Here is a 13,630-nt window from a genome sequence, read left to right as displayed (position 1 = left end):
AGTAAACCTGCAGAACAGAAAGTTCTCACCAGAAAAGTAGCTCTCTCAAACAAAAGGACTTCATCAGCCTCAATAATTTCAGCAAAATTCCTTAGGTTCATTTCCAGCTGCTGAACATTGGGGATCAGCTGATAAACAATGCTGGACCAAGCCTAACGGAACAGAAGCACAGTGTAATATTACTAACAGGTAGGCAGTCCCAGACCTTTGCAAATGAGTAAGTATACTATAACATATGGACAGCAAAATATGGTGTCCCAAACAAACACTTGTAACAAATATGGCATGACACAAACAAAATGAGATGAAGGTAATATTTGATTATTATCCTTCAGATGGAATTTTTTAAAGTTTCAAACACATAAAATGCTGGAGAAACTTCTTTCCATTGATAATTTTTTTAAAAATTAATAATTTAATTCCATGACTTTTGCCTTAAGAATAGTTGAAAACTCTGATTTACTGGACCAAATAAAACGTTTGTAATCCAGCCATTCAACAAATATTTAAGTGCAATAATGTAGACCACTCTAAATATCAGAAGATAATAGTGCTATATTTAACATAAATCCAAGAATCAATTTTGTAAAAAGTATCATCAGAGTCACATGGAAAAATGGCCCCTCCCCTTAATGGGATAATGTACAAAAGAAATCACAAGAGAAATTAGTGGCATTATCATTCCAAAAGGCTTATTATTGTCAGTTGTATAAATTATTGATCCAATTGAATTAAAAATGGTCCATTGTGTGATTCCTAAAACTGACTTCATCCAGAGAAGTATTACTAATGTAAGTAGTTGAAATTAACCACACCCTCCCTCTATTCTCTTAAGGCTCTTTTATTTGCATTTCCATTGTAATAATTCCTTCCAATTTGTCTGATAAGCTTGTTCTTCTCTCCCCTACTAGAGGGCAGGAACCTGGTCTTAGTCAATTTGTGTGTCCAATAGCATCAAGCAGATATGCAATGAGTGCTTGTAGAATAAAACAAAATAAAAATTTAAGTCAGCTCTATGCAACATTGATGTAAGAGATAGTAGTGCCATGTCTCTGTTCCAATTAGTTTTATTACTTAAGCATAGGGGTTCAGGTTCCAAGTTCCCAGGTCGGTGTTAATGTCACTGCTGAATTTACCTTGGAGAAGGCACCAAAGCTAACCACAGCAGAGACATTGTCACTCACAGCAGTGTTGTGATTAGCCAATTGTCTTTGGTCGTGTTATGTATTGCCATCCTTCACACCGCAGTTGGTTCTTATCAGTGCGTCATGTCCATCCTTATTCACGGTTACCTGTTCTATGGGAATAAGGCTTTGAGAGAAATTCGGCCCAAATTAATCTAGAGCAGTATTTCCTAGACAGGTATCTCAAAATGATCTGTTATTAGAGTGAGGCTGAGTCAACAATATTGGGAAAAAGTGAATTAGTTTAAAAAAGAAATAAATGGCTATTTTTAATGCCCACTGGTTTTTCTCCTTGGCAAATCAGGTTTCTGTGCTTCTCTGGTTGTAGATAATTGTCAGATGCAGTTGATAATGAGGCTGTAGCTACCAGTGACAGAGAAAGATGCTTTCCCACCCAGAGTCAGACTTGTCAATGAATATTAGCAGCAGGAAGGAAAGGTCTGACCAGGAGAGGACCCCAAAGAAACCAGTCTTTCAAATCACCAGATCAGTAGGGAAAAATCAGGATAAGGAGCCTATGTGCCAATAATGTAATTTCAGCTTAATCTGTAACATAGCTATTATAACCTCTACAACTACTACAAGCAGTGCTTCCATTACAGCAATGGAAACAATCCTGGTTAAAAGAATACTAGTCTCCAATATGGCATGAAAGTTGAAGCTACCATATTCTAGGCATAACATATCTCATTTTAAGACTCTCATTTCCAATATCGTCCCTAAATATTGTTATTCTACTGCCATCCAAACTGAAGCAGACTAGTTTATATACTGAAGAGATACCTGAATATTACACACAGATCCAATCAGCATTGAGACCACAACAGGTCACAATGGATGATGGCCAGTAAAACCTCTGCTGTCACAAAGATCAGTATGAAATTAATCATGATCAAACTGGCTAGTTCAGTCACTTGGTAGGTATCTCAACACAATTCAAGATCAAACCCCAAATCTCTTAAGGTTAAGTTTGATAGTTTTAAAATAGGGTAGAAGAGTTATGTGAGCAAATCATAATGGAAAAACTTTCCTAACCTGGGCAAATTATTTATTGTAGATTATTTCCTTTTTCAGTTCAACACATCTAAATGGATATGACAGAGTTTAAAATCTTTTACTTTTGACAATACCCTTTTAGCTTTTTTTTCATTTTCTTAAGTAAGGGCGCTAAGGGAAACATACACACCTTATAGAGAGTTTCATCCCAGATAGATGTTCGGAAACAAGAACATTCCAATGGGCGAGACAAACGCCTCAGATCTTCTTCTCGCTCTTTAAAAATCTAAATTAAAAAGTCCACATATAGATTAGCATATAACAGCTCTTCTCTTTCATTGCAAAATCTGAAATGTAATTATTTCAGTGTATTTTAAACAAGAATATTTCCTCTTTCCTCAGAGGAGTGTGTACATTACTTCGTAAAATAGGATGGCAGAAATTATTTCAGGTCAGGTCTAAAAGTACAACTACTAGTATTCTTCAGGCTTCTGCTGCTTGTGCTGAGTGCTCACTGAGAGCACTGTGTTGGGAAAAAAAAATTACCATACAGAGGAGTGTTTATAAAATATATCTAATGTTCCAAATCACCTAATCTGGGTCACTTTAAGGTAATAATATTGTAAATTAAAATACTTTAACCTTTGTAGGTATTTTTCTCTCTCACACAAATATATGCATATACTCAAATATATTCTCATATATATTATTTCTGAATGGACTATATTTATTTGGCTATATAACACCCCCCACACACAAACAGAAATATCTATCCATTTTGGTATGATATGTATCTATGTATAAATGCCCAAATACACATCGAAGAATACCTATTTGTACAAATATATATATACACAGGTATTTTCCATGACTGGGTGGGTTTGTAGTGAGCGCATGTATACACTGTGGTGGTTAATTTGATGTATCAATGTGGCTAGGCCACAGTACCCAGACATTTGGTCAAAGCAGTTTAGATCTTCTTGTGAGGCATTTTTAAATGAGATTAATATTTATATTAGTAGACTACTCCATAATGTGGGTAGGCTTTATACAATCAGTTGAAGGCCTTAAGAGAAAAAAGGTCACCATTCCGCCAGGAAGGGGGAATTCTGCCTCCAGACTGACTTCTGAATGGAACTGCAATAACTACTCTTTCCTGGGTCTCTATTCTATCAGCCTGTCCTGCAGATTTTGGACTTGCCAGTCTCCACAACTGTACAAGTCAATTCCTTAAAAACCAATCAATCAATGAATCCCCCCCACCTCTCTCTCTCTCTCTACACACACACACACACACACACACACACACACACACACACACACACACTTATTGGTTCTGTTTACTTGGGGAACCCACACACATACAATAAACTATCTATCTTGCTTGAAATTGATATTTAGGGAAGCACCCTAGCCACTTTGACTTCAAAACTTGCAAGTTTTAATCTTTATTAAGTGAAGTACACTTTTATTAATTGAGTTTAAAATATCACAAAGAACATTCATATATCTTTGGGGATATATTCTATAAGCATTTAGGAAACAATAAGTTGATTAATAAAAATGAAAAGTAATTTAAAAAATCCATAAGGACCTTATTTGTTGGAATGCTCTGTTTTTCTATCACAAATTGGGCCGGGTAATGAAGTGATTTTTAAAGGAAACAAAACAGAAAACAAAACAACAGCAAGAATAACAATAACACAGCCCTCATAATCCCAAGACTCAAGCTACATGCAGATATTCTACTGAATTACAACAGAATTAATATTTCGTGAGAAAAGGAAAGAGAGAAGGAAAAAAGACTAGATACTCAAAAATAGTTTTCAGAGTCAAATACAGAACCTGGTCAAGTTGTTTATAACCTGTAAGGTTACCTAGAAACACCAAAATATGCCCAAACACCAAAACACTGGAGGCAATACTGTAACTAGTTATACAAAAAAAGTATTCCTTACTGTAGCTATTACCAAAAAATTCCTTTAAATAAAGGGTATCCTTAGACTCCTAGGTTCCAATCCAAAAAGGAACTGTATTCTTCTATATCACCAAAATATTCTGAAACTGCTTTTCTTACCTTTATCCTTACAGGATCTTCTCTTTCAGCTTAGACTTTAAAATCAAATCCTCTTATATTGCATAAACTAAAGTTGGACTATTTTTGTTACTTGCCAGACCTGGGGTCTCATAGCTAGCTAGGAGTCATCTCTTTCTACTGTGTCTTCTTTGGTTAATTTATGTGTACTAATCCCCATGCTAGAAAAGAAGCCAAAGATACCATATCAGTGTAATTAAGAGGGACTGGGCATTGAGCCTAACCTAAAGTGATTGGCACTTCTATTGGTGCATAAATATTTTCTAAGTTAACCTAGTGAATGCAATAACCCTTCTTCATCTCACCCCTGGTGGGTCTTCTAGCCTTCACAGTAACTACCTCTTTTGAAGGACAATAAAACAGGGTAAGTAAACATAAACATACATAAAGGAGGATGTAAATGGAGAAGATGGCGGACTAGGAGGATGCTAAGCTCATTTTATCCCACGAACACACAAAAATAACAGTCACATCAGTGCAACCAAACAAGAAAATAATCTAAAGACTGGCAGAAAGAGTTTCCATAGCTAATAGAACACACTGAAAGGGTGAGGGGCAGAGATGTGGGGAACCAAACTCTCAGCCAGACTAACCACAAATGGGAGGGACACCACAAGCATGGAGAAGGGAGAGGAGCAGACCCCACATTAGGCACCCCAGACATAGGGACCTGCACTAGGAAGATGAGTCCCCCTAACATTTGGTTTTGAAACAAGTGGGGCTTAACTTTGTGAGTTTTTATAGTCAGGGGGCTTAAATTCAGATACTTTAAAATCAGCTGGCTCAGCTCTGGGAGAGCTGGAAGGCAATAGGAAACTAAGTCTTCATCCTCAAAGAGTCATCATATCAAACAACTCCACTGAGATACTGCATAGAAGCAGCAGTGTGAAAAGTGCTTAGGGTACACATTAAAGAGATTTATTTTCCAATCTCAGAACATGTGAAGGAGGGCAAGGGATCTTTAGGAGACTTCTCCAAGAACAAAAGAACTGGTGGGAGCCATTTCTTTGCACCCACAGCCTAGATAGCTAGACACTTGCAGAAAATACCATGAACACTCTCCACTTTGCTTGCTAACACTATGCAGCTCACCCTCACAATCTCTTGTGGACTGGTTCTATCCAACCCACTCTACAAAGGAGTCCCTCCAAAGCAGCTCCTGCATGTCTCATCCTACAGGGGCCAGCACTACTCCAAAGTAACTCCTGTACTGGGGAGAGGGGAAAATAACCCTTCGACTAAAGCCTCGGTAACCAAGCCTTATAACTGGCAGTATAAAGAGAGTCCTGGGATGCCTGGGTGGCTCAGTTGGTTAGGCGTCCGACTTCGGCTCAGGTCATGATTTCCCAGTCTGTGAGTTTGAGCCCCACTTCAGGCTTTGTGCTGACAGCTCAGAGCTTGGAGCCTATTTCAGATTCTGTGTCTCCCTCTCTCTCTGACCCTCCCCCATTCATGCTCTGTCTCTGTCTCAAATATAAATAAACACTAAAAAAAAATTTAAAAAAAGAGAGTCCTGCCAAACATTACTCCTGCAGGCCCTGCAGGAATCTGGCCTGACTCCTGACCCCATACACCAACAAAAGCCCCTCAGGGGACAAGACAGGGAGAGCACTCTGCTGGTAGGTGCTATTTCAGCCCCAACAGACAGACCGGGAGCAGAGAGCTGGTTCGTCTCCAGACTCTGTCCACAAATGAAAGCCTCTCATTAGACAATGCAAGGAGACTGCACTGCAGTTTGATGCTACTGTAGCCCCTGCAAATGTGCTGAGGGCAGGCATCTGGTCTGATTGCTGAAACCACCCAATGATAAGCCCACAGTGGCTTCAGACTGCCCTCTTAACAGAACAGGGACCAAATCCTACCCAGTGCATGCATAATAGGCAAAGCAGGCCATTATAGCATACTGATAGGAAGGCAAATGTGGCTCAACAAGAAGAATAAGGCATATACAATCCACACAGGAGAAAGTCCTGAGGCACCTGGTTCTGATAAACAAGGGACATTGTGCTACAAGCCACAACAAGAACTTTTCTTTATAAGGCTATTACTTTCAATACCAGGAGACATAAATGATCTGATACAGAAACAAACACAGAGTTAGATAAAATGAGGAGGCAGAAGAGTATGTCCCAAATGAAATAGCAATAGAAAATAAAAGCAAAACAGCTAAGTGAAACGAAGATAAGCAATATGTGTGATAAAGAATTCAAAGTAATGGCCATAAAGATACTCACTGGATTTTTAAGAGGTAGAAAATATAAAAATAACAAATAAGAAATGAAGGATTCAATAACTGAAATTAAAAATACACAAGAGGAAGACAGAATCAATAGTTTAGAGGAGGAAGAAGACTGGATCATAGAGCTGGAAGAGAGACTAATTAATAGGAAGAACCAAACTGAAGAGCAAAAAAAAAAAAAAGGAATAATAAAAAATAAGAATAGGTTAAGGAAAGTTAACAACATCATTAAGTGTAATAACCCTTACATTATAGGGATTCCAAAAGAGAGAGAGAAGGGGGCAGAAAATGTATTTGAAGAAATAATAGCTGAAGAATTCTCTAATCTGGACAAGGAAACAGGTATCCAGATCCAGGAGGCACAGAGAACACCTAAAACAATCAACCAGAGGAGTACACACAAGACACATTAAAGTAAAATCGCAAAAAGTAGTGAGAAATAGAGAATTTTAAAAGCAGCATGAGAAAACTTATACACATAGGAAATCCCATCAGGCTATCCACTGCTTTTTCAGCAGAAACTTGGCAGGCCAGAAGGGAGTGGCATGATACATTCAAAGTACTAAAACAAAAAAATCTGCAACCAAGAATACTTTACCCAGCAAGGCTATCATTCAGAATAGAAGAAGAGAGTTTCACAGGCAACAAAAGTTAAAGGAGTTCACCACCACTAAACTAGCCTTAAAAAAGTTAAAGGGAATTCTTCAAGGGGAAAGAAAAGGCATGACCAGGAAAAAGATTATGAAATTATGATGAAATTATGAAATGAAAATACTTCATATAAACTTCATTATAAAATACTTCATTATAAACATAATAAAAGTAGTAGACTAATTACTTATAATACCAGTATGGACGTTAAACACAAAAGGATTAAAATAAATTATATCTATAAATATTACTCCATAGATTCACAAAATAAAAAGTTATGAATTATGACATCATATACATAAAAGGTTGTTGATGGCAGGAGTAAAAATTTAGTACTTTTAGAATGGGTTCAAAGTGACCATCTGTAAGGGTTAAATTGTAGTGTAGGGCTAATGTAGCTTAAAAAATAACAGCTTTGTTCTGACACTGAAGGTCAAGAGATAATAGCCTTGCTTTACTCTTGTAAATTATGCTTCACACTCTTGTAAATCAGGCTTCACCAATGAAGGAAACAAAAGCTCAAAGAAAAGAGCATCAGAGGCAAGGTCAAGGAGATCCACTGGTTGCAACTTAGCAGCAGAAAGTCTAAAATAATCACCTCATCCGGCAACTGTTTCTAGCTCATCTGGGAACTGTTTCTAACTCGTCTGGGAACTGTTTCTCTGTTCTGTTCCCAGGTGATAATAAAATGATGTGATCAGCCATAAAAACTCTGTATCCCGGCCGTTCGGGGCCACACTCTTATCAAGAGTGTTGGTCCCAATCGGTCGGCCTTGCCTCTCATTGCAATAAACTTTGTTGTGACTGTCACTGGTGCCCGTAGCATTCTGTTTCAGGAGTTGTGTGGATGCAACACATCAACTTAACATAGACAGCTATGGTCATCAGATGTTATATATGAGCATAATGGTAATCACAAATCAAAAACCTATAATAGATAACCAAAAAATAAAGAGAAAGGAATCCAAGCGTATCAGTAAAGAAAGCCATCAAACCACAAAGAAGAGAACAAGGGGAAAAAAACACAGAAAAACTACAAAAACAACCATAAAACAAATAACAACACAATAAGTACATATCTATCAATAATTACTTTGAGTTTAAATGGACTAAATGCTCCAATCAAAAGACACAGCATGACTGAATGTGTAAAAAGCAAGACCCTGTCTATAAGAGACTCACGTCACACTTAAAGACACATGCAGATTTAACGCAAAGGAATGGAAAAACATTTATCATGCAAATGGAAGTGAAAAAAAAGATGGGGTAGCAAAGCTTATATAAGACAAGATAGACTTTAAAACAAATACTGTAATAAGAGACAACAAAGCATTATGTAACAAGAGACAACAACTACATGATGATAAAGGGAATGATCCAATGTGAGGTAGGAACAATTATAAATATTTATGCAATCAACATAGGAGTACCTAAATAAAGAACATAAAGAAACAAACATATACACACAAAGACAAGCATTGAAAGTAATAATGGCAGGGGACTTTAACACCCCATTTACATCAATGGATATATCATCAAGACAGAAAATCACCCCAAAAAAAATAGTGGCTTTGAACACTGGACCAGATATAACTAACAGATATATTCAAAATATTCCATCCAGAAACAAAAGAATACACTCTTTTAAAGTGCACATGGAATATTCTCCAAAACAGATCACATGTTATGCCACAAAATAAGTCTCGGTAAATTATAAAAGAGTGAAAGCATATCATGCATGTTTTCTGACCACAATGGTACAAAATTAGAACTCAATCACAAGAAAAAATCTGGAAAGATCACAAATACATGGAGACTAGGGCACCTGGGTGACTCAGTCGGTTGAGCATCTGACTTCAGCTCAGGTCATGATCTTGCAGTCCGTGAGTTTGAGCCCTGCGTTGGGCTCTGTGCTGACAGCACAAACATTTAAAGAAGAATGAATACTATTCTTCTCAAACTATTCCAAAAAAATATGAGGAAGGAAAGCTTCCAAATTCAATCTATGAGGCCAGCATTACCCTGATACGAAAACCAGATAAAAACACGACAAAAAAGAAAACTACAGGCAAACTCACTGATGAACAAAGATGCAACAATCCTCCACAAAATATTAACGAACTGAATCTAACAATACAGTAAATAAATCATTCAACATGATCAGGTGGCATTTATATCTGGGATACAAGGCATTTAATATTTGCAAATCAATCAACGGGATACACCACATTACCAACAGAAAAGGGAAAAAGGAACATGCCTCAACATAATAAAGACCATATGAAAAACCTACAGCTAACATTCTCAATGGTGAAAAACTGACAGTTTTTTCTCTAAGATCAGGAAAAAGACAAGGATGTCCACTCTCACTACTTTTATTCAACATAGTATTAATAGGAAGTCCTAGCCAAAGCAATCAAACAAGGAATAAAAGGCATCCGTATTGGTAAGGAAGAATTCAAACTTACACTGTTTGCTGATGACACGATACTATATATTGAAAACCCGAAAGACTCAATCAAAAAACTATTAGAACTGGTAAATGAATTCAGTGAAGTTGCAGCATATAAAATTAATATACAGAAACCTGCATTTCCATACACTAATAATTAAGTAACAGAAAGAGAAATTAAGAAAACAATCCCTTTTATAATTGCAAAACAAAGAATAAAATATATAGGAATAAACCAAGCAGATAAAAGACCTATACTCTGAAAACTGTAACATACTGAAGAAGGAAACTGAAGATGACACTAACAAATGGAAATGATATTCCATGCTCATGGATCAAAAGAACAAATACTGAAATGTCCATACTACCCAAAGCACTATACAGATTTAACGCAATCCCTAACAAAATACCAACAGGATTTTTAACAAAAGTAGAACAAATAATCCTAAAATATGTATGGAACCACAGAAGACCCCGAACAACCAAAGCAATCTGGAAAAAGAAGAACAAAACCAGAGGTATCAGAATCCCAGATTTCAAGATCTACTACAAAGCTGTAGTAATAAAAACAGTACGGTACTGGCACAAAAATAAACATAGAGCCCATGGAACAAAATAGAACACAAATACACCCACGCTTATATGATCAATTAATCTACCATAATGGAGGCAAGAATATACAATAGGAAAAAGACAATTTCTTCAACAAATGTTACTGGGAAAACTGAATAGCTACATGCATATGAATTAAACTGGACCAATTTCTTACTCCATACACAAAAAAATGAACTCAAAATGGAGTAAAGACCTAAATGTGAGACCTGAAAATGTAAAATTCCTAAGAGAAAACATGGGCAATGATTTCTTTGACATTGGCAATAGAACCATTCTTCTAGTTACATCTGTTCTGGCAAGGGAAACAAAAGCAAAATCAAACTACTGGGACTACATAAAAATAAAAAGCTTTTGCACAATACAGGAAACCATCAATAAAACAAAAAAGGCAACCTACCAAATGGGAGAAAATATTTGCAAATAATATATCTAATAAGGGGTTAATATAAAAAATATATAAAAAACTTAAATAATTCAACCCCCCCTCCAAAAAAACCCCAAAAAATCCAATTTAAGAAATGGGCAGAGGACATGAATAGACATTTTTCCAAAGAGGACATACAAATGACCAACACACATGAAAAGATGTCCAACATCACTAATCATCAGGGAAGTCCAAATTAAAACCATAACAAGATATCACTTTACACCTCTCAGAAAGGCTAAAATAAAAATACACAAGAAATAACAAGTGTTGACAAGGATGTAAAGAAAAAGGGACCCTCATACACTGTTGGTGGGAAGGCAAATTGGTGCAGCCACTGAGGAAAACAGTAAGGAGATTCCTCAAAAAAATTAAAAATATACTTTTCATATGATCTAGTAATTCCACTACTGGGTATTTACCCAAAGGAAAGGAAAATACAAATGTAAAAAGATATGTGGGTCCCTATACTGCAGCAATCTTTACAATAGCCATGATATGAGAGCAACCCAAGTGTCCATCCATAGATGAATGAAGAAGATATGGTATTTATATATATACAATGGAGTATTATTCAGCAATAAAAATGAAGGAAATCTTACCATTTTTAAGAACAGGGATCAACCTAGAGAACATAATACTAAGTGAAATCAGCCAGAGAAAGATAAATACCATATAACTTAACTCATTTGTGGAACTTAAGAAACAAGACAAAGCAATAACAGAGGAAAAAAACACAAACAAAAAACCAGACTCTTAAATACAGAGAACAAACTCCTAGTCTCCAGAGGGGAGGTGGCTGGGAAAAATGGATGAAATAAAGGGGATTAAGAATACAGGTACCTTGATGAGCAGTGAGAAATATATAGAACTGATGAATCATTATACTGTATGGCTGAAATATAACACTACATGTTAATTTTACTTAATTAAGAAAACATACAGGCTGCTTAATGATATCACATTGACAAGTTCCTTACATAAACCTGAAAATTACTTGCCAAATGGATATTATATTTCCCTTACCATGGAAAATTTATGAGTATTTTTAAAAAACTTTGAGAGAACTCGGAAGATGGTGGCGTAAGAGGACGCTGGGCTCACCGCGCGTCCTGCTGATCACTTAGATTCCACCTACACCTGCCTAAATAACCCAGAAAACCGCCAGAGGATTAGCAGAACGGAGTCTCCAGAGCCAAGCGCAGACTAGAGGCCCACGGAAGAGGGTAGGAAGGGCAGCGAGGCGGTGTGCGCTCCACGGACTGGCGGGAGAGAGCCGGGGCGGAGGGGCGGCTCGCAGGCCAAGCAGAGCCCCCGAGTCTGGCTGGCAAAAGCGGAGGGGCCTGACAGACTGTGTTCCGACAGCAAGCGCCACTTAGCTCTGGGAGGTCATAAGTTAACAGCTCTGCTCAGAAAGTGGGAAGGCTGGAGGACAAAGGGAGGGAGAGCTGCTAAGCCCCTGGAAGACAGAGCTCAGTTTGGTGGGGAACAAAGGCGCTCGCCAGCGCCATCTCCCTCACCCAGCCCCCAGCCAAAATCCCAAAGGGAACCAGTTCCTGCCAGGGAACTTGCTCGCTCCACGCAACCACCCAACTCTGTGCTTCTGCAGAGCCAAACCTCCGGCAGCGGATCTGACTCCCTCCCGCTGCCACAGGGCCCCTCCTGAAGTGGATCACCTAAGGAGAAGCGAGCTAAGCCTGCCCCTCCTGCCCCCGTGCACCTTGCCTACCCACCCCAACTAATACGCCAGATCCCCAGCACCACAAGCCTGGCAGTGTGCAAGTAGCCCAGACGGGCCACGCCACCCCACAGTGAATCCCGCCCCTAGGAGAGGGGAAGAGAAGGCACACACCAGTCTGGCTGTGGCCCCAGCAGTGGGCTGGGGGCAGACATCAGGACTGAGTGCGGCCCCACCCACCAACTCCAGTTATACACCACAGCACAGGGGAAGTGCCCTGCAGGTCCTCACCATGCCAGGGACTATCCAAAATGACCAAGCGGAAGAATTCCCCTCAGAAGAATCTCCAGGAAATAACAACAGCTAATGAACTGATCAAAAAGGATTTAAATAATATAACAGAAAGTGAATTTAGAATAATAGTCATAAAATTAATCGCTGGGCTTGAAAACAGTATAGAGGACAGCAGAGAATCTCTTGCTACAGAGATCAAGGGACTAAGGAACAGTCAGGAGGAGCTGAAAAGCACTTTAAATGAAATGCAAAACAAAATGGAAATGACGACAGCTCGGATTGAAGAGGCAGAGGAGAGAATAGGTGAACTAGAAGATAAAGTTATGGAAAAAGAGGAAGCTGAGAGAAAGAGATATAAAAATATCCAGGAGTATGAGGGGAAAATTAGAGAACTAAGTGATACACTAAAAAGAAATAATATACGCATAATTGGTATCCCAGAGGAGGAAGAGAGAGGGAAAGGTGCTGAAGGGGTACTTGAAGAAATCATAGCTGAGAACTTCCCCGAACTGGGGAAGGAAAAAGGCATTGAAATCCAAGAGGCACAGAGAACTCCCTTCAGACGTAACTTGAATCGATCTTCTGCACGACATATCACAGTGAAACTGGCAAAATACAAGGATAAAGAGAAAATTCTGAAAGCAGCAAGGGATAAGCGTGCCCTCACATATAAAGGGAGACCTATAAGACTCCTGACTGATCTCTCTTTTGAAACTTGGCAGGCCAGAAAGAATTGGCACGATATTTTCAGTGTGCTAAACAGGAAAAATATGCAGCCGAGAATCCTTTATCCAGCAAGTCTGTCATTTAGAATACAAGGAGAGATAAAGATCTTCCCAACAAACAAAAATTGAAGGAATTTGTCACCACTAAACCAGCCCTACAAGAGATCCTAAGGGGGACCCTGTGAGACAAAGTACCAGAGACATCACTACAAGCATAAAACATACAGGCATCACAATGACTCTAAACCTGTATCTTTCTATAATAACACTGAATGTA

At 38.3% G+C, this 13,630-nt stretch overlaps 1 protein-coding gene across 6 annotated transcripts in view; it reads right to left on the bottom strand.

Annotated features, from left to right (window-relative positions):
* Positions 1 to 13,630, bottom strand: part of RRAGB (Ras related GTP binding B) — a 52,147-nt gene that overhangs the window by 20,552 nt on the left and 17,965 nt on the right. For 5 of the 6 annotated variants that reach the window (XM_027053482.2, XM_027053483.2, XM_015083455.3 and 2 more), the window contains 2 exons: positions 2,371 to 2,466; positions 30 to 152 (listed from right to left, as the gene is read on the bottom strand). The exons of the other annotated variant lie outside the window; for it this stretch is intronic. In XM_027053482.2, coding sequence (XP_026909283.1) covers positions 30 to 152; positions 2,371 to 2,466 — 219 coding nt within the window. The remainder of the gene's footprint in view (positions 1 to 29; positions 153 to 2,370; positions 2,467 to 13,630) is intronic. 6 annotated transcript variants of the gene reach the window in all.

This window comes from Acinonyx jubatus, chromosome X (assembly GCF_027475565.1).
Source record: "Acinonyx jubatus isolate Ajub_Pintada_27869175 chromosome X, VMU_Ajub_asm_v1.0, whole genome shotgun sequence".
Classification (NCBI taxonomy): Eukaryota; Metazoa; Chordata; class Mammalia; order Carnivora; family Felidae; genus Acinonyx; species Acinonyx jubatus.
This window is presented reverse-complemented; position numbering and strand designations above follow the sequence as displayed.